We start from the raw sequence: 21,607 nt of genomic DNA on the forward strand, positions 1-21,607 counted from the left end.
TATCTATCTATCTATCTATCTATCTATCTATCTATCTATCTATCTATCTATCTATCTATCTATCTATCTATCTATCTATCTATCTATCTATCTATCTATCTATCTATCTATCTATCTATCTATCTATCTATCTATCTATCTATCTATCTATCTGTCGTCTGTCTGTCTATCTGTCTGTCTATCCGTCTGTCTGTCTAACTCTCTACTTGATAATTGGTCAATTTCTTGCTCAAATTTAGATTTTTTTTAAGTTGCTTGAGCTTTCATTGTTTTTTAAAGCGATATAAGAATTTTATTTCAATCCTTGAACAAATTGAGCAACAGAAATGCATTTACATATAAATGTGAATGAATACCCAAGGGGCCCTTAAAGGTTGTTTCTTTTTCTTCTATATAATGACTCAATTACTTTGATAACGTTTTATATTAACGAACCTACAAATTATGTCTATTTATCAATGTCTATTTAGCTTTTAATTGAAGTCATTCTTATGGCTGATTGTATTTCATTTCTCAATCGTTTATCAAAATACTGTACAGAAATCTGAACGTGTCAACCTCAAAAACCCAATCAAATCAGTCTGTTCGACTCGTCAGCCAATCACTGCATTCTAACTCACATACAAACCAATCACAACTCTCCACAAACCTCAACATCAAATCATATCTGCGCAGAGAACTGACAAGCAACGATAGCGGCCCAGCCACCCTTCCAGCCAATCAGATCATCTATGATGGCCCTAACTATTGCGCATGCGCATTCGGTAGACAGCTGATAACTCATCTATTATGCTACTTCGCTAAATAAAAATCTTGCTGAAAACTGACCGGAGGCCGCCGCTGGACGCACCGGAGGACAGAAACACAAAGTAAACACGTCCCTCTAACTGATAGCGCTGGGATTAGCGGGTAAACTGGCCGTGGGTCTCCCCGGAGTGTGCAGAATGTGTCGGTGGGGTCGGAGCCTGGCTGGCCGCTCGGCGCCTTCAGACAAAGCTCAGCTAACAGGCTAATCATTATTAGCTAGCCAAACACCGAGCGGTAACATCTGCGAGAGAAGGCTTCCTAACCGGAATTTTCCGGTAGCTGTTCATCTCGTAAGAGAACAGATGTGGAAACACCCCCTAACTGTCAGGCGCCGGAACAAAACCTGCTTTAAATAGTATTAATACCATTCTACGTGTTCGCTAGGTAGCCTAGCTCGGTTAGCTAGCTAATATTTTGCCTTGGCTTGCCCGCCATCTTTTAAAAGCAAGATAAATGAGATTTTTCAATAGCCTGCAAAACCTCCCACACCTGAGCAGCCAGGTGAGTTAGCGCTTGATTTTAGCTGTAACGTAGCGGTAAATTGCCGGGTCATTGTGTGCGATTGTGGATGATATTGCTGTCGGTGATATTTGTGTTTGTCGGGTCGCAGCGGTGTCTGGTAGCAGTTAGCTCGCTCGTTAGCCGCTGAACCGCAGGAGCACGCAGAGCGAGCAGCGGCTAACATCTGTTGATCCGCGATCCGGATTGTTGGGGAAGGTTTTCGTGTGTTTTCTGAGCGACAGGGTCGGTGTTTTTAGCACCGGACTACACGTAGAACAGAAATCGTCCACTTTTGCATGCTGGTGAGGGTTCTGGGAGCTTGTGGAACTGGACAGGTGTCTGTGAAGTTTTTTAGTGACTCTGAGACGTGTTGCGTTTGTTGGATTCGTACCTGTAGAGAGTAAAGATGTGATTTAACCTGTCGATCGTTCATAAAACAGTCACAGTCTTATTACAAACCCGAATCATAATTTCTAACAGCTTGTGCACATTCAATCATTTTAACATCCTATCGATTGAGAGTGTGGACTGAGACTGATCGATATAAACTATTTTTGGCAGTTTTTTTTATTTTAACTTGCAAATATAGAGTTTCAGCTCCTCATCTTAATTATAGGAGTTACGTTACGTATGTTGGATTGTAGGCTGATGGTGTGGTTTTCACTGTCAAATTTGTTGATTGTTTTTATTGTTGATGTTCAATCTATAAAATATTAGGAGGTTATAAAATTGTCCAAACCCAAGATTGTTAATTTCCAGCGAGAATTTAAAAAAAAAAATCATCAAATTTTGGAATCTGGAACTAGAATTGTTCTGAATCTGTTAATTGGTAAATCATCTCTTCCAGATTGTCAACACTTGTAAAAGTAATTAAGAAAAATACGTTTACTTTAATTAGTTGAATGTGTATGACCGTAGAATGAACAATTGTAAACAGTTATTGATATTGTAGTATCTTTATTCATTGATAGTATGCTATCTGATTAGTTCCATCAGGTCTTAAACATTTAAAGTCAAACTCTGGTGGAACATCTCATTCAGAAATCCAGGAGAAACCCTGGCTGTGCTATTTTGTTTGCTGTGGAAGCAACTACTAAACTATTATAATCTGTCTGGAAGCAGGTCCTGTTCGTCACATTTCAATGCCCGAAGCAAAAATCAGACACAAACTTTGTGCAGACATTATGAATTGGTGCCTTTTATTTTATCTGAGCTTTTATTGTTTGTATTTTATTGCGAACAGGCTGAACTTGAAATTCTGGGAAAAGGATTTGTCTCACATTAGGTCTTTAATGCCTCGTACAGAAAGTCTGAAAAGGTTCACATTTATTTAAGTTAATTGAGGGGTATATAGGGTTACCCGTGTCCGTGTCCATATGTGACAGGGTGTGGTCTGTCCACATCTGGTCAATGAGGTGTCACACAGGGAACCTTAATGGTGTACTTTTCATAGTTTCTCTTTTCAATCTGCTTGTTTTTAGATTTTTTTTTGGTCACGTTTGAACAGAGCTTATTTTCAGTTTTGTCAATTTGCTTACATTCAACATTCGTTTCCTGCACCAGAGACACAAATGTTTCACTCATTAATTTTCTTCAAGCTAAAGAGGTGTGTCGTGTGGCATTTTAGATCAGCTTCTGGCAGCACTTTGCAAGCGGAGGTTGATCTGGTTCTCTGATTGGAGGATTAGGGGCTTCTGGACCTGACGCCGTAGCCACAATCTGCAAACATTGTTTTCTTCTTTGCTAGCTTCTCACAAATACTAGCTGCTTTTTTGTATCTCCTGTTCTGTGTTACACATATAAATTACATCCCACCTTTATAAGGTTAATACAAGATTCTGTGGTGCAGCACAGACAAGGAATATTTATCTGTTTTTATTTGCCAAATGGAGGAAATCAGTTTGGACTCTAAGGGATGATTGTCATCATTTTCTGTCTATAATTAAAAAGAAAACCTACCATTAGCTTACTGAAAAGTAGAAGAACAGGTGGAGGATATTCCACCTGTCCTTCCAGGCTGGGATCTGCCGAAAAATCTAATTATCTTTTTTCCGTTCCAACCTCTGCCAAAGTTACTTGAAAATCTATACTCTAATTATAGAGAGACAAACAAAACCTCCAAACCTTCATGACAAGTTCACGTAAACATAAAGTGAGGATTTTTTTTTTTATTTCCAAGAAGTTTAAAGTATTTAAAAACAGGATTTCACTGTAAGAAATAAAACCACACTGATGGGTTAAAGCTCTCGTAGCAGAGAAAGCCAGCGATGCTAACGCCATGTTTGCTCTCCCCTCAGGTTGTGCGATGGGACTTTGTCTGCTCGGGGGAAACATCGAGCTGAAGAATCAACGACAACTACACGTGAACTGAACACGTCAACACACACACCTGTGTGCCCCCACACGCACGCACACACACACACTTGCCCTCAGACTGCAGAGGGAATTTTTTTCACCTTCAAGTCGGACACTGCCGTCCCACGGTGCATTGCTGTGTCAGCGTCGTCCACCATGTCGGACGCCCCTGAGGCTGTGCCCCCCAGCCCCCCTCCCGTCACTAATCCACCACCACCTGAGGTCACCAATCCAACCAAACCTGGCAGGTAAGACCCGCCTCAGCTCACCTGACCCCATCCATCAGTTTTGCGGTCACCTGTCTCCTTTGAAGGGGAGGAGCTGCTGGATGTCGGCCATTCGGTTGATGTTTCACTTCCCCTGTGATGGTTTTGTTTGTTTGTGTTCATCAGGAAGACGAACCAGCTGCAGTACATGCAGAATGTGGTGGTGAAGACTCTGTGGAAGCATCAGTTCGCGTGGCCGTTCTACCAACCAGTAGACGCCATCAAACTCTGTCTGGCGGTAAGTCTCTGCAGGGACAGACGTACGGGGAATGGTGCGTTTACGTTTAGAGCTGTGGAACAATGGTCTTGTTGCCTTTAGACAGAGTGTTGATGCTAAGCTAATACAAGGATGTCTGTGTTTCCAGGACTACCACAAAGTGATCAAAAACCCAATGGACATGGGGACCATCAAGAAACGACTGGAGAACAATTATTACTGGAGTGCCAGTGAAGCCATGCAGGACTTCAACACCATGTTCACCAACTGTTACATCTACAACAAGGTACGAATACACACAACAGGGTGCAAAAACACACAGTATGATTGTGGTTCAGTGTCTGATGTTGAAATTATATATAAACACCAGTTATTGTTTGTCATTGCCATGCCAACATTAATGCTAACAGTACATCAGAACTAAAGCAACGAGCAAGAATAATGTATTATCAGTTTGTCAAAAGAAAATGAAACTGAGTGAAAATCTTTGGGGAAAAAACAGAAAAATCGTAATCTCAGAAATGTTTTCCCTATTATTTATAGATGCTTCACTCACAGTGAATGGAATCTGTACGTTACACGCAAAAAAAACTTCCCCAAAGTCATCTTGTCTTCTTCATTAAGTTAACGCTAGTGTGAAAAAACCCTCATCAGGAAACTGGAGCCGCGCTAAAAATAGTACTACAACCACATGTACAATATGCACCAAGTACTAGGTACACACAGAACTGTCTAGTGAGTATTGCGGTGATCGGTGTGAGTATCTCGTGAGTATCGGTGTTTGCGTTCCAGCCCACAGACGACATCGTTCTGATGGCTCAGGCTCTAGAGAAGATCTTCCTCCAGAAAGTCGCTCAGATGCCTCAAGAGGAAGTCGCACTGCTGCCGCCAGCGCCCAAAGGAAAGAACAAAAGCAAGCAGGCTGCTGCCACCACAGGTAGGAGTACTGATTCTACTGCAGTACGAATACTTCTCAGTACTAGTACTACTGCCACCACAGGTACACAACTGTAGTACTAATACTTCTACAGTACTAAAACTACTGCCACCACAGGTAGGAGTACGAATATTACTGCAGTACTAATATTACTGCCATCACAAGTACACAGCTATAGTACTGATACTACTGCCATCACAGGTAGGAATACTAGTACTACTGCAGTACTAATCCTGCTGCCACCACAGATATGAGTACTGATACTACTGCAGTACTAATAGTACTGTAGTCCTAATACTACTGCAGTACTCATACTACTACTATTGTAGGTGCCCTCTTGCAGTACACAGACTGTCCACAGTGACAAGTGAACATACGGTATACTGTACAGTGCCTTGCGAAAGTATTGACCCCCCCCCCCAAGAACATTTTGACATTTTGCCACATTTCAGGCTTCAAGCTTAAAGATAACAAACTGAAAATATTTTTCAAGAATCAACAACACCTGAGACACAATCGTGAAGTGGAACCAAATTTATTCAACATTTTATATTGTGTTTATGAATAAAAAACTAAAAAGTAGGATGTGCAAAAATATTGGCCCCCTGTTCTCTCAGTTCAGCTAACCGACTCCAGAAGTTCTGATGACTTCTGAATGATCCAATGTTGACCTAAATGACTAACTACCTAACCCTAACCCTAACCCGGGATTAATAAAGTATCTATCTATCTATCTATCTATCTATCTATCTATCTATCTATCTATCTATCTATCTATCTATCTATCTATCTATCTATCTATCTATCTATCTATCTATCTATCTATCTATCTATCTATCTATCTATCTATCTATCTATCTATCTATCTATCTATCTATCTAACAATGACAGAGTGCACATGTGTGTCATTTGGTCTCACACTTGCACGTCCTACTTTTCAGTTGTGTATTTGTAAACACAATATAAAATGTTGAATAAATTCGGTTCCACTTCACGATTGTGTCTTAGATGTTGTTGATTCTTGAAAAATATTTTCAGTTCGTTATCTTTAAGTTTGAAGCCTGAAATGTGGTAAAATGTCAAAAAGTTCTTGGGGGGCCAATACTTTCGCAAGGGACTTTATTTCCCAGCTGTCATATTGTTTTGTATTTTAAAGCGTGTGATTGGCCGTTACCAGGTCAAGACTTCCTGGTGAGATGAAGTGAATCAGTTAAATCAAACGTTCATGTTTTAACAGATTTGTGTCTCTGCTGTGTTTCAGTGAGTCAGCAGGCGGAGTCCTCCGCCTCATCTCCCCCCTCGTACCCCTCACCCTCACCCTCTCAGACACCTGTCATCTCGACCACGCCCACACCTGTCCAGACAACTCCCCCGGTCTCGGCCCCGCAACCCCCGGCAACTATGATGCCGTCTGCACAGCCTGTCGTCAAGGTAACAGATGAGCGTGTTTTCTCCGAGTGTGTCTTCACGTTCCTGTCCGTCGCTGTTGCTCACACCCGTTTCTGTCTCCAACAGAAGAAAGGTGTGAAGAGGAAAGCCGACACCACCACGCCCACCACGTCGGCCATCTCTGCTGGTCGCGCCGACTCCCCGTCCGCTCAGGACACCAAACCCGCGAAACTTGGCTCGTCTCGTCGCGAAGCCGCAGCTCGCCCCGCCAAAACCCGTAGAGAGACCGGTGAGGAGGTGGTGGCGGGCGAGGTGGGAGCCGGTGGGGGTGGAGCCGGGGGAAGAAAGGCCGGGAAGCTGGGTGAGCAGATGAAGCATTGCGACGCCATCCTAAAGGAGATGCTGTCAAAGAAACACGCCGCCTACGCCTGGCCCTTCTACAAGCCGGTGGACGCCGAGGCGTTGGAGCTGCACGACTACCATGACATCATCAAACACCCCATGGACCTCAGCACCGTTCGGGTAAAACACATGACATCATCGTGTGCATAACACATATTATAACACATACTGTCACAACATAGCATGAAGGTCTGCATTCACACCAGAAGAACAAGCTTTACTTTAGCCACAGACGGTTACTTTAAATATAGTTATGGTGAAAGAATTCAGCTTTGATCTGTTCTCTGAAAACTGATGTAGAATTTTATGTTGGAAAATTATTAAATGTAATGAAGTTAGATTCCCTAAAATGTTTTGACATTATTGAAATCTACATCCCAGCCTATTAGTCAAATGGTAACAGTTAGCATTGATGCTACGTTTTCAATCTCTTTGCCCCAAACAGAAAAAGATGGATAAAGGAGAGTACAATGATCCTCAAAGTTTTGCGACCGACGTCAGATTAATGTTCTCCAACTGTTATAAGTACAACCCTCCAGATCATGAGGTGGTGGCGATGGCCCGCAAACTGCAGGTACGAACGACAAGCGCCCTGGAGAAGCCCCCACTGCCGCTCAGAAGCGTGACCTTGCTGTTTGCTGAAGCCAGTATTCTCTCTCTCTTCTTAGGACGTGTTTGAGATGCGTTTCGCCAAGATCCCAGATGAAGGCCTGGAGGCGTCAGTCCCATCCACCACACCACTGGTCAGTAAAAGCACCGCCTCCTCTGACAGCAGTAACAACTCCTCCTCCGACGAATCTTCCGACTCAGAGGAGGAGCGAGCCACGAGACTGGCTGAGCTACAGGAGCAGGTTGGTGCTGCCGACCAATCACAGGTCAAGAACATCCTCATTTTCTTCTTTTTTTAAATATCTTAGTAGATTGAATGAAATTCAGTGATCAGTTTTTCAATTCATGAATGAATTTCAATGATTTGTTTTTTTGTTTAAAAATATTAATTCTGCAAAATGATGTGATTTTTAGAATGTCCATGTGCAGAAATATTTCACCAGTTTAAGGTGTTCCCAAATGTCGATCAGAAGTGAAGGTATTGATAATCAGTATATTCTACCAGTTGAAGGCGGTGCACGAGCAGCTGGCCGTCCTGTCCCAGGCCCCGGTCAGCAAGCCAAAGAAGAAGAAAGAGAAGAAAGACAAGGAAAAGAAGAAAGAGAAGGATAAAGACAAAGGGAATAAAGGAAAATTGGAAGAAGAAAAGAAGCCCAAGGCCGCTGCTCAGCAGCCGAAACCAGCCAATCAGAAGAAAGCTCCTGCCAGGAAAGCCAACAGCACGGTGACGGCCACAAGGTTCGATTCGACCGGTCCTTACAGTTTGAGTCCTGCAGCTCTGAGGGGAAACTCGGTACGATGGAGGCGTTCGGGTCTGAATGAGCGTCTGACTGATCTCTCTGCTTTCAGACAACCTAAAAAAGGCAGCAAGGCCTCCGGCACCGGGTCAGCCAACGGAGACGATGGCGAAGAGTCCTCCTTGCCCATGTCTTACGACGAGAAGCGCCAACTGAGCCTGGATATAAACCGGCTGCCGGGCGAGAAGCTGGGCCGCGTCGTCCACATCATCCAGTCCAGAGAGCCGTCGCTCAGGGACTCGAACCCCGACGAGATCGAGATCGACTTCGAGACCCTCAAACCCTCCACGCTCAGAGAGCTGGAGCGCTACGTCAAGTCTTGCCTGCAGAAGAAGCAGAGGAAGCTACTGCGTAAGTGTGCTTCACAGCTGTATTTGATCCAACTGTAAAGCATCTTGTCGTCATGGTGATGGCTTTACGGGGTCTGGGCCAACAATGATAAAATACATCAGATGCAGGGATGTTTACTGGGGTGTCAGGTTGGAGGTAATAGTTCTGATTGGTCTTTGGTGTGATGCCCCTCCCTTTTTTTGTCCATCTGCAGAGAAAGCAGCAGGAGGCGGGGCCTCAGGAGGCTGTGCTAGTCGTTTGAGTGGCAGCTCCTCTTCCTCCTCTGATGACAGCTCCTCAACAGGAACCTCTTCCTCCTCTGACACAGACTGAACACACACATCGCACATACACACACGTTACTGAACACACACAGAGGTTTATCCATGCAACACACACACACACACACACACACACAATCAGATACAGATGAGCGCATATGTGTAACCTTCATCGTGAACAACCACCATACAATGAAAGACAGAGATACACACTCTGAACTTCTTACAACACAGACACACTCACACAGACACACACACATATATACACACACACACACACACGCCCAGACGTGGAGACTGTATGTAAATAGGCTGACATGTTTTTAGCTTAGTGTCGTCTTTTTTTCTGGAGGAATGAAAACAGAAGAGAAGAAGAAAACAACAACTTGACAGCAACGAGCAGAAGAAAGGAGGGATACATGGTAGAGAGACAGGCTCCCTGTCTGTCTACCTGTCTCTCTGTAAGGTGTGGGGGGGGGGGGTCGTATTGATCTATTTTGAACGCTCCTGCGTTGCTATCATGGAGGCTGTATTGTTCTTCTCGGCCGGCCGGCTGTGACCCCTGACCTCTGCAAACATTCCAGAAGCACCATCATGGAGAGGAAGAGGTGATCTCAGTGGGTTTTACTGCGATCACTGATTACTGCGTTTCAGAAATAATCAACTAGATATGGGAAGAGTTGTTGTTTTTTTTTTAAGGCGATCTATAAGGAGTTGACGAAGCCTTTTCAGCCTCAGGCTGGAGATGTTTGGATCCAAATATCTACTCGTGATGAGAGTTTCTTTCCAGACGCGAGCATCAAAAATGGGCTGATGGAGACTTGAAACTTGCTACAGAGAGACGTGGAGAACGCAGAGCTGTTGACGTTTGTCAGCCGACAGTTTAGCCAAAGTCAGTCCTGTAGTGTTTGTGTGGCAGTGCTGTGAATGAACGTATGAGCTGACGAACTCCCCTCTCTATCCGTCATCTGGAGGTGCAGCAGGCCTCGGCGTGTTGCTATAGAAACAATCTGGTTGGTTCTCCATAAGTTGAGCTTTCCTTTAAGTCATGTTTAAACGAGCTGCAGCCAACGGGAATCCTTCGTGTTTTGAAATAACAGAAATTCATTCTGAGTCCGCTATGACGTCTTCAAATCATTGTTCAACGCGAACATTCAGTTCGGATTGAATTTTGACCGGGCTAAACGGTATCAGCCGACCGCCCTGTATTCTCTGCGTTGAGTTTCAGTTTTCCGTTCGATATTGGTGATTAGTGATCAGCTGCAGCGCTCTAGACGGGATCCAGAAACCCTCTGAGAGCAGACTCAAACTCACAACCTGCTGGCTGTCCCCGGGGTCAACATGTGAGGGCGGGGCCACCCCGTTAAACCTCCCCCCTCAACCAGCGCCGGCTTGATCAGCAGAGAGCAAGACAAACTTTTATTTTTTTTAACACTACATTTACTTTATTTTTCTGTTTTTTATTTTTCAGGTTGTGTGCTGAACTTGTTTGTGTCTTATAAGGTTCTCTATATAAAAATGTCTTTATACCGCTGACCCCCCCAACCCCAAAAAGAAAAAAAGCCACTTATACTGTAACAGCCCAACCCCCTTCAACTAATCAATTCTTCATTCAAACTGCACCAAATGCAAGGAAGAGTCCTGATTTGACATCCGTTTTACGTGTCGGGTCTTAACTTGTTCTAATTGTTTTAGCTCAGTTTTATTTCATGCTTTAATCTCTTTTTAAATAAAGTTTGACTGCTCTGATCAATCATCAGTTCATTCATTGATAAGATTTTAATAACCCAGGCAAAAGCAGTAGATTTTAATTTTGCCACTTTGTGTTTATAGTGATGTCACAGCCTGGTAATCCTCATCTGATTGGTGTCTGCAGTCTGCTGCCCTCATGACCCCTGACCTCTGCATGTCGTTAGCTAACATGACGATGACAACTAATGTTATCGTTTGGAGCTTACAGTCGCTAACGTTTGCTACAAAAGTTGATGTTAGCCAAGATAGATGACAACTTATTTTTGATGCTAACGATAATGCTAACTAACGTCAGTTCTCACTCGACCTCTAAGCCTCCTGGGAAGCTTCCTTACGTTTGGGATGCAGTTGACGTCCATCGTGTTGGACCAGTTGTTGTGGAGACCTGGTTTGGGCCTCAGGGTCTTGTGGTGTCACACTGATTCCTCTTACCTGAGGACCTTGTGTTCAACAAAGTCGGTTATTTTGAGGCAGTGATGCCAAAGGACTCGACTTTTCCAATCATCCAACGTAATTCGACGAGGTCAAACAACAACCGGTGTGGATGGGGTCGTCCGTTTGTTTTCCAACCTCACCTTGTTTCTGGTTCAGATCCAATCAGACAAAATGATGTGACTTCTCACCTGTCTGTCTGTCCGTCTGTCTGTGTGAATGTGGGGATTCAGAGACACCTAAGCCCTGCCTCCGCTGTGATAGGTCAAATGTTCCCGTGTGTGTAAACAGAAAACGTCTGATTGCTGGGGGAAAAAATGATTAGTCGGAACTAATGAGACAAATCTATTTTGTTCATTTTTTGTAAATTATAAACAGTGTGACAATTTTATTTCATTTTTTTTCTGTCAGGTGAAATGGATTTTTAATCAGTCATCATGGAAACTAACAAGATTTAAACCCATTTCGATTTTGTCTCAAATGAAGTTATTTGTGGGACATTTTCCAGACTAATCATTAACATCCTCTTGGTGTGACAGACAGACAGTTGGGCAGCTTGTTGCCACAGTAACCCTCTGTTTGTTTTTAGTTGATGGTCGATGCTAATAGTTAATTTTTGTATTTTAATAAGAAAAAGGAAAAAAGTGATTTTATGTATTTGCATGCACTCCGGCCGTACGTTCTTTCTTCCGTATGTTTGAGCACTGTATAGTAGCTGTATAGTAGCCGTCTGAGGGTTAGATTGGCTCCGTAGACACGAGGAGGACGAACCAACAAAAAACCAACAAGTGAATTATTTGATGTAATTACTGATACGGGATCCTTATTTTCTGAGTTCCTTTGTTTTCATAAATAAACGCATAAACTAACTCGACGACTCAGTTTCCTGACAAACTGCTTGGTGTCTTATGATGCTGACAGGCTCTTAAACCTGAAACGTACCATCAGTCACCCGATCAGTTTTATTGTCAGCTCAAGTCTGGAATTGGGTTGTAAACGTTTTTGTTTACAACCCAATTGATCCCTTAAGGAGGTTCCGTCAGGGAAATTTACATCATAAATGTAACTATAGCACTTGAAACCGAGGTCTGCTTTAATCAGACCAGGACATTCTGGTCTTTAGTTTTCTATACAGGTAGTCCTCAACCTACAAACACAACTGCTTCCCAGAGGCTGTTTTTAAGCTGAATTGTTCAAAAGTCGTTATTTAATTCCGATCTATAATCACCATTTGAGGTCATTTAAATGTCATTACTACTTTAAATACTAAAATTCTATTCCCTAAAACTGATCAGAAACAATAACAGGACATTAAAATAACAAAATCCTGTAGTACCGTAATGTAACTTTTAAAAATCTCCACCTCTGCTGGATGAATTTTCTCCTAGGGGTGTAGCAGCTAAACCAAGCTTTAATCCATTGAGGTATTCCACCACACTGACATGAATGATGCGCTAATGTCACTTCCTGGTCATCAAAAGTTTGACACGCCCCTTTATGTTTGATGAATGTTTTATTTCAGTAAGATTTACAGTTAACTCATACTGAACATCAAATAGAAAAGCATGTTTGCTTTCCAGACAGTAACCTAACTTGACCAACAGTGGTTCCTACATCATTTAGTTCCTACAGGAGGACGACCCTGTCAATAATGAATTAATGTGAACTAACAGCAGGTGGTGACAGAGTTTTCTGACAGGTAGTCTGTCGTCTGCTCTAATTTTCAATTGAACCTGAATTGTCTTCAGTCTCCATGTTGGTGAACGTCTCCATGAACATACGTTGTGGGTTTGTTTCCTGCTCACACACACCTAGAGTAAATGCTGCAGATGTTGCCAACAGGAAAGACCAAAAGACCACATGAAGTCTGACATCACACTTCATGTGGCATGGTGGTGCACAGTTGTTCGTATCAATGAATGTAAGTCGGATGTTCATATCTTGAGGACTAGCTGTAATTGCTGCTCTGTGGTGGATTTCTGGTTGTTACTGAAAACCTGAAGTTTACCTCTGATATTTCAGAACATTTCATGAACATTAAACTGGATCTCAGATATCGATTGACACCTAGAACCAAAGGTATCCACCAGCTGTTCTTAAGTTGGTCTTGGTTAATTTTAGAAAACTTGCTGACCTACAAACATGTTTGAAACTAAAAAAATGAAGTCATTCAGTCTGGATTACAGGGCCAGGTTTAAATCAAACCAGTCCGTCTTCTGGTTCCAGTCTACATGACGCTGCAGATCCGGGACTGTCCCTCTGTGTCCTCAAGGCCCTTTTTGTCCCGGACCAGTATGGCCTGGTTCCCAAAGCTACTGTACCAGGCTGACTGGCTGCGATTCAAGTAGGTGGAAGGGGGTGCTGTCTGCAGCTCCTGCTGCTGCTGCTGCCATATCAGCAGAGACGTGTCCCGGTACCGCAACCGCACAAAGGCCTCGGACAGAGCCTTCTCTGCCAGGGGGGGTCGACAGAGAACAGGAGGGCCAGGAGCAACCGTCACAGCTGCTGGTTCACCTCCCGACATGATGGCCCCGTCAGTGTTACATCAACCAGCAGACAGGCCTGGCCTGGTCCAAACCGGCTCAGGTCCGGGTTCATCTCAGCAGAGCAGAACCTACTGGAAATAATCCAGGTTAGAACTGTGAGTTTAAACCAGTTGGTCCAGATTGTACACCGCTACCAAAAACTTATTGACACGACACTCTACGGAAGTATTGATACAATTCAACTACATCTACATGCTGCTGTTCATTGTCGTATAAATTATTCAACTGATTATTAATCTAAATGTTAATTCTAACAGATGGTGGTTAATAAAGTTGAACAATATAATTATTTGCCTCCATTTACCTCAGTGTCAGTGACTCTGGACCAGGTTATTCTACCATCATTAGTCATGTGTAAACATCAGGTGAGTTTGTTAGCATTAATTACAATAATAACTGGTCCCATTTTATCTAAATAGCATGTTACTATAGTAACTGAATGTCATATTAGCTCATTTGCTTTGGTTTCCATCAAAATAAATGAGCAATGTTGAATTTGGTCTGGTGTGGTCTCACTTGTAATCAATCGATTAATGGAGATATTGATCAACAGGTTGCTAAATTACAGTTTATTACAGTATTTGTTTATTACAGTATATAAAATAAAAATAAATTAAAAAGATAGAATAAGTACATCTCAGGCCGATCTGTACCTGATTCCTAATCCGGGTTAACTACATGTCATGTTAATATTTCAGACTCACGCTCTTCAATCGAGTCACTTCAGCATCCATATGTCGTCGTCGGCGTCCATACGATAAATTACATATTGTATTGATTTTTACATTCGATCCCGAAATGAGACTTCGGGCTGTTAGCTGCCTTGGCTAACTGTTTAGACTGCTGACCATCGCGTTTAGAAGCTTCGCTAATCCTGCTGTTGCCTCGGTTAGCTCATGCTACCTTCTGTTAGCCACTGTGATAAACAGGTTCCGACGATCCTCTATCGAGATGACGTCACTACACCAAACCCTCAAAACGTCAGAAAAAAACTGACGTTATTTTCCTTCTGGCAATAGCAGGACGCTTTGCTGCATCCAATAGCAACAGTGCGTCTGTAAATCAGTCCGAATAGGAACACGACCTTATAACGAAGGTTCCATTTTGGTCAACGCTGTTCTGACGACGTGTTATTTGGTTTATTAGGCGAATTGTTGAGTTAATTCATCAAATTAAAAATTATTTGTCAATTCTATTTTCAATTTAATTGAAAATCTTTTCGAAATAAATGAAGCGTAATAGTTTAACTGTAAAAGAAATATGACAAATTATTTTGCGTATTTAAATTACTTCATTTCCACTGCTAAGATTTGTTTTTACCGCTCTGTCACATTCCAACACACAAATTCTAATTTTTTAAAAACTTTTTTACATTGATATTTTTAAAAAAAATCTTTATGAAAATTAATCCTTGTAGAAGTGGAGTATGGGTTGAAACGTCATGACATATTTGACGAGTCACGTAGGAAGAGTCGACGTAACATGTAGCCAATCACAGGCCACGTTCTGCAAGCCATGGCGTTGCCATAGTAGGCTTGGTAACTCGGCCTTTAGCACATTCTGATTCTGTAGCTACCTGAAGCTAGCAGGCTAGTCTGTCGCTGAAACGATCCGTTCCAGTTTCACGGTATACCGTCGAAACCTGCGTAGGCAGTAGATACGATAGTTAGGGAAATTAGCATCGGTAGCTAGCTTTAGGTCCTCTGCAACAGATAATCAAATAGCTGGGGGAAGCTGAGGCTAACACTGGTTAGCAACTCGGGACAGAACAACATGGCGTCGGAGGAGAAGAAACCAGAGACAGAAAACATCAAACAGGCTTCTTCCTCTTCAGGATCCGGCAGTAAGGTAACCCTGACAGTCCAGCGGTGCACCGGGACGGCTGGGCCAGTCTGTCCGGTTAACCGTAACCGTGACACGTAGTAGCTTATTAGCTACCTCAGTCTCATTGTCACTTCAGTACAATGATACCTCTTCATTAATTTAAACCAGATGTATGAACCGTGTCATCTTTAAACAGGGGTAACATCTGAATGTAAAGTGAGACTAAATCCAAGGATTCGCCATCGATTACCTCGACTTTAATAATGTAATGACATCACAAACATAAAACTTGGCTTTGCAGTCAGATATTTACATATGTGGTATCTGCTGTTAATATAGATTAAATAAAGATATTCCAAGGTCATCGTTTATTAATATTAATAAAATGAGCTGTGGAATGTATGATGAAATATTAATGCATTCTTTCACTGAGTTATTGTCAACAAAAACACAACAGACAGGTGATGGCGCTTTTTCTTCTTCCTGTTTGCTTGAGGCAGGCTGGAAGCATCAATGGCGCTCTGCTACCCCCTGCTGGTGGTGTTGTGTATGAAGTCCAACACTGGGCTGGTCGTTTCTTCATCGTAGTTTATTAAAGTGTTCCTTCTCTGCTCTTTTTGTAACATATTTGCTGACTTTAAATCTTTATTCCTAAGTTGCATCCACACCCATCTGCTGTTCTAAATCTTGTCGAGGCGTGATGTGTTTTCAGATGATTGTCATTGAAAGGTGACTCGTCCTGACGAGAACACACCCGTTTGTTAGTTGTCATACTATACCTGGTGTAACAGGTAATATTTCTGTCTCCAGTCTAATCCAGCCAAACCAAACTACACCGTGAAGTTCACCTTGGCCGGACACACGAAGGCCGTCTCCTCTGTCAAGTTCAGCCCCAATGGAGAATGGCTGGCCAGCTCCTGTGAGGACAACACACACCTCCATACACATCAATAGTATCAGTTAATGTAGAGTAGAATTAAATAATTTATGGTGCAGGCAGAAAATAGAATCTGGATATGGGAAAGTTGGGCGGGACTTGCCTTCTAGCCAACCAGGACAAGTGGCAACTCTTTCCATGCGTATTTTTAAATTGTGTGTGCGTAGTGTCTAAATACGTGTGTGTTGTGTCACAATTCTGTGTTGAAAGTCTTTCCTTGTGGATGCGTTCAGGGATGACCTCAGGTGATTGGTCACTGCTGTGATGTAACCAAAGTAACATCTCTCTGCAGCTGCAGATAAGCTGATAAAGATTTGGGGGGCATTCGATGGCAAGTTTGAAAAATCCATCGTTGGACACAAACTGGTGAGACTCTTTAGTCCTGATCCACATCTGGATCCAGTCTGGTTCTGGTTCTGATTCGTTGTGTTGGCGTTTAGGGGATCTCTGACGTTTCCTGGTCTTCAGACTCCAATCTGCTGGTTTCTGCATCTGATGATAAAACGCTGAAGATCTGGGACAATAACTCTGTAAGTAAGGGTGTGGCGGTTCTGTTCCTCTGGTCGTATTGTGCCGATCACACAACAGGAAGCAGGTGAAGGTAATGAGCGCCATCTGATGGCGATTCTCTCCGTCTGTGTCTCCTCAGGGGAAGTGTCTGAAGACTCTGAAGGGTCACAGTAACTACGTGTTCTGCTGTAACTTCAACCCTCAGTCCAACCTGGTGGTGTCTGGATCGGTAAGCTGCTTCACAACAACACCACAGACAAACCGAGGCGGTACCACATTAACCTGTCTGTCTGCCTGCCTGTCTGTCGTCTGTAGTTCGATGAGAGCGTTCGTATCTGGGATGTTAAGACAGGGAAATGTCTGAAGACTCTACCAGCTCACTCTGACCCCGTCTCTGCTGTAAGTCCTGACCTCTGACCTTTCACATTGTGTACAAATCCAACAGTCACCTGAGCTGTGACCTCTGACCTATGAACCCGTTTCCCCCTCAGGTTCACTTCAACAGGGACGGCTCTCTGATCGTCTCTAGCAGCTACGATGGCCTTTGGTACACACACACACACACACACACACACACACACACACACACACACACACACACACACACACACACACACACACACACACAACTAAAGCAGCACAGGAACACCTGATGCAGGTGAAGTGACGGGTATTAACTCTTGTTTTGTCTCTGTCTGCAGTCGGATCTGGGACACAGCCTCAGGACAGTGTCTGAAGACTCTGATTGGTCAGTAAACTCTGTGGAATTCACACAATGGTCCTTTAACGGTCAACCTTGCCTGTAAACGTTGTTGTCTGTTGTCTCTCCTCTCAGATGACGACAATCCTCCGGTGTCTTTTGTCAAGTTCTCTCCTAACGGGAAGTACATCCTTGCTGCAACGCTGGACAAGTTAGTAGGAACTGCAACACCATGACAACCGTTTGTGTCTGTACACACGATCAATCAGTGTTGTTTTCATGCTGGAGAATAAAGTCTGAACAGATTTATGAGTAGAACAGGGATCAGCTCACGTGAGGTGAACCATGCTTGGATTTTTTCCCCATACTAAACTCACCTGGGTTTAATGTAAATGATAATAATGTAAAGTCATGCTAACTGTCAGCTGCTCTGCATGTATTGCCACTAATTCTGTATCTTCTGGATTGCAGCACACTGAAGCTCTGGGACTACAGCAAAGGAAAGGTACTGTCTGTCTGCTTATCTGACTGTTTCTCTGCCTGTCTGTTTGCCTGTCTGTTGACTTCGGGGTTATAATTTCCTTTTCCTCATTTTATTGTTTCCAGTGCTTGAAAACGTACACCGGCCATAAGAATGAGAAGTACTGCATCTTCGCCAACTTCTCTGTCACAGGAGGGAAGGTTGGTATGAGTAAACGGCTGCCTGAGTATCTGAGGGTGGGCTGACCTGACCTTTGACCTCTGTGTTTCAGTGGATTGTGTCGGGCTCTGAGGACAGTATGGTTTACATCTGGAACCTTCAGACCAAAGAGGTGGTCCAGAAACTACAAGGACACACAGGTACGACGTGACTCTGAGTCTGGAGGGTCAGAGCTCTCTGCTCACCATTTGTGAATCAGGAAGGAGACGGTCGTCATAGTAACACCAGTGCGCTTTTGTCTTTGCAGACGTGGTGATCTCGACTGCCTGTCATCCAACAGAAAACATCATTGCTTCAGCGGCGCTGGAAAACGACAAAACTATCAAACTGTGGAAGAGCGACTGTTAGAGCCAAACGCCGGTCCGGGTCCAGAACCTGGACCTGTGTGGAACTGTCACACAGATAATCCACATCGAGACTGACTTCATCAGAGCCATGAATGCACCGGCTCCCACTCACTACTGGTTTCATCCCACTAACAGTCCAGTTGTAACTCTGGTTGGAGTGTCTTTATTAGAAGAGCATTTAAAGGACAAGTTCACTGTTTTCCTCCACAAACGCATTTTTGGAATTGGGTGTAATTATACAACGACTAATTATTATTCAGAGTATGTCGTGTAAAGTTATAGAAAATATAACATGGAGTATAAACAAAGATTTCAACGTGAAACTGATGACGACACAATGACGCCATTATCTACTCTAGAACCAAACAAGGGTTCACTGACCGTCTGTTTGACTCCTCCCACCGAGTTAATTTTAATCTAAGGTAGTTCCTGTCTTTCTTTAAATTTATAGGTCACATCAGTTTTATTGTACTACTACTACTAGTACAACTATTAGGACTTCTACTACTACTACAGGTTGTACTGACACACTAATCATGAAGCCTATGTACCAGAATGATACTACTAGTAATACTAAGTGAGAATATTAGTAAAGACATACACATTCACATCCTGGGTTGAAAAACAGTGAACTTAAAGTCTGTACAATATTTTAGTATAATATAATTTGGGTCATCATGAAATGTGACACCATATTTTTGTTGCCCAGCAACACTTTGACAGTTGTATTGTTAATCCAAGACAAGTGGGGACAAGACCTGTGTTCGTGTGGCTCTGATGCATTCACTGACTGTCAGAGCAGCTCTTCATCATCATGTCTCAATCTGTTTACAGTCAGCTGCCCAAGAAGAAATGATAAACAGTGTTTGGAAGGTTGTTTTTTTTTTAAATTTCTGTTTTCACTTATTTGTAAATAAAGTTTTTTGACTGTTTTTGTTTCGTTTGTTTCATGTCAGCAACGTCACATCACTAAATTCTGATATGTTAATTTTTTTGAAAGACAGCGACCTTGCTGAGTCGCTTGTCATTTTATCACATTTCCTGTTACAGACTGGCACCTTATCAAAATAAAATAATCACCCATATACAGTATTACAATACTGTAGATTCATAAATAAACTGGAGGGCGTGGAGTGTCCAGCAAGGGCGCAGCAGAGCAGCTTCTTCCGCGGTCTACAGCTTACCCGCACACAGGGTGAAGAGCTGGTAATATTCAATCAGATTGGATTATAGTTACTGTAACAAGTTGTAGCCGTTATCTTTGGTGGACTTCTGTAAGAAGTAGTTATCACAGCAACAGCGTCTCACCTGGACAACTTTCAGCATAGAAATAAAGTTTGGCGATGGATTCCTTGAGGTGCTTCTGAGACTTGACTCTTTAGGAACAACTCACCCCCCTCCATCCGGTCTTCCGCCACAGAGCCACACAAAGAGAAAAATATGGATGCACTAGAGCCTAGGAATGAGTCCAACATTGGGGGACACATATCAGAAACATGACAGATCTGTAAATAGTTTGAGTAGAAATATGTCATAAATGTCATGAATATATATATATACACACACACACACTTTATATATACACTTTATATATACACTTTATATATTGTTCCATTTCCAACAACTCCATGTGGTTCAGTGCAACAGTTTGGCCAACAAAACTAAATAGAAGTGATACCTTTCTCGTGTAATAGACAAGTTTAGTGCCTGATTGACAACTCAGTATGCTGTCACTTCACAGCCCTGCATTCAATTATTTGCATGCTATTGGATTTTTTTTCAGTGTGAAACATGTGCCAAAAAAAGACAACACCTCGAAATGAGTTAGTATGTCGAAGAATTGAAAGGCGACCTCATTACTATGATTTATCAAACAAAACAAAACAAAAGATTTGAGTGTCGAAAATCAAACACAATTTGTTTATTTTGAGAACAACTTTCCGGTTTTGTGATCATATCAATGTTTCATAACTTTTGTAATTTAACCTTCATTGGCATCAATGAGCATCCTCTGAACAGTTTGTTTATGGCAGTGACCTACATTCTGAAACCCAGCGCGTGTGTGACCTTCCGGTTCTATCGGAAACCGTAGAACAACTTTTGGTGCCCGATATTTATATGGTACTTTTAAAAAAAAAATAATCCAGGATTACAAAATATATTCGTTACTAACTGGTTGTTATACGATTAATATAATGTGTTCAATAATGTATTCAAGGAATATCGCTTTTATAGTAAATAACAAACGTGAGTCAAGACGTTTACGAGTTTACAATGAGACCTTGAAGGCATCACCACCCACCTGCAGCTCGAGCCGCTCCGGAGGATTTTAATCTGGAATCTTAAATATTTCTGTCCTCTCAGTTAACAACTATTTTTACGTCTTCTAGGTGAATTAATGGTTTTGTAGAAATGGTCGACATTTTTAACGCTTCTCCGTTGTGTCCATAGGTTCCCATGGGGACCGAGGATTAACTAACTCAACCTGCTAATGTTAGCAAAGACAGAGTTGCCCTGCGTCGTCATCGGTAAAACATGACAGCATTAGCGGTGTATACTGGTTAACGGAGCTGTTAGCTAACTGTGTTTAAATTTACCGCCAATTAAAGCGCTTCGTGGGTTACCATGGTGACCAAACGTTTACCCTCACCAAGGTAAATCTAAGCGTGGTCAGGAAATACATTGGTTCATTAATGTGATCTGAAACCAGACCACAACCAGCGACAACCAGGACAGCGGAGATCATCCCTTCACCGTGAGTTCAACAAACCCAGTCTTCCCAGTACGACAGGTCACTGGTTATTTTTGTGACTGAATTATATTAACTTCAGTTTAAGTACTAGAAATGTAGCCGCATCTAATTGGTTAGAAGGTCAGCTGTCATAAAAGATAAAGTAAAAGTAAAATAAAGTCTGCTATAGAGGACATCAGGGATCAGTCATCATCACACTTAAACCAGTTGTCTGGT

The 21,607-nt window shown here is 42.6% G+C and overlaps 3 protein-coding genes across 10 annotated transcripts in view; all 3 read left to right on the forward strand.

Moving 5' to 3' along the window:
• Positions 1-754: 754 nt before the first annotated feature.
• Positions 755-11,965, forward strand: brd3b (bromodomain containing 3b). 3 transcript variants are annotated; one of them, XM_068309981.1, is made up of 12 exons: positions 755-869; positions 3,606-3,911; positions 4,056-4,167; positions 4,295-4,432; positions 4,939-5,083; positions 6,345-6,514; positions 6,599-6,994; positions 7,320-7,448; positions 7,543-7,749; positions 7,989-8,221; positions 8,333-8,631; positions 8,825-11,965. In XM_068309981.1, the coding sequence occupies exons 2-12, from the start codon at positions 3,820-3,822 to the stop codon at positions 8,941-8,943; spliced, it is 2,040 nt and encodes a 679-aa protein (XP_068166082.1). In that variant the 5' UTR covers positions 755-869; positions 3,606-3,819; the 3' UTR covers positions 8,944-11,965. The 3 variants fall into 3 exon arrangements, with proteins under 3 accessions (XP_068166082.1, XP_068166084.1, XP_068166083.1); XM_068309983.1 differs by having other exon boundaries at positions 7,543-7,725; XM_068309982.1 differs by having other exon boundaries at positions 797-909.
• A 3,197-nt stretch (positions 11,966-15,162) lies between these two features.
• LOC137592084 (WD repeat-containing protein 5-like) lies at positions 15,163-19,571 on the forward strand. The gene is made up of 13 exons (XM_068309984.1): positions 15,163-15,469; positions 16,256-16,364; positions 16,675-16,748; positions 16,823-16,912; positions 17,032-17,121; positions 17,208-17,291; positions 17,384-17,439; positions 17,594-17,640; positions 17,728-17,803; positions 18,064-18,097; positions 18,199-18,273; positions 18,345-18,432; positions 18,540-19,571. The coding sequence occupies exons 1-13, from the start codon at positions 15,395-15,397 to the stop codon at positions 18,638-18,640; spliced, it is 999 nt and encodes a 332-aa protein (XP_068166085.1). The 5' UTR covers positions 15,163-15,394; the 3' UTR covers positions 18,641-19,571.
• A 1,475-nt stretch (positions 19,572-21,046) lies between these two features.
• Positions 21,047-21,607, forward strand: part of cntrl (centriolin) — a 62,577-nt gene continuing 62,016 nt past the window's right edge. For 2 of the 6 annotated variants that reach the window (XM_068310510.1, XM_068310509.1), the window contains exon 1: positions 21,063-21,394. The gene's annotated coding sequence lies outside the window, so the exon portion shown is untranslated. Of the gene's footprint in view, positions 21,395-21,607 lie in introns of all 6 variants that reach the window. The other 4 variants (XM_068310508.1, XM_068310512.1, XR_011035014.1 and 1 more) reach the window with 3 other exon arrangements.

This window comes from Antennarius striatus, chromosome 3, assembly GCF_040054535.1.
Source record: "Antennarius striatus isolate MH-2024 chromosome 3, ASM4005453v1, whole genome shotgun sequence".
NCBI lineage: Eukaryota > Metazoa > Chordata > Actinopteri > Lophiiformes > Antennariidae > Antennarius > Antennarius striatus.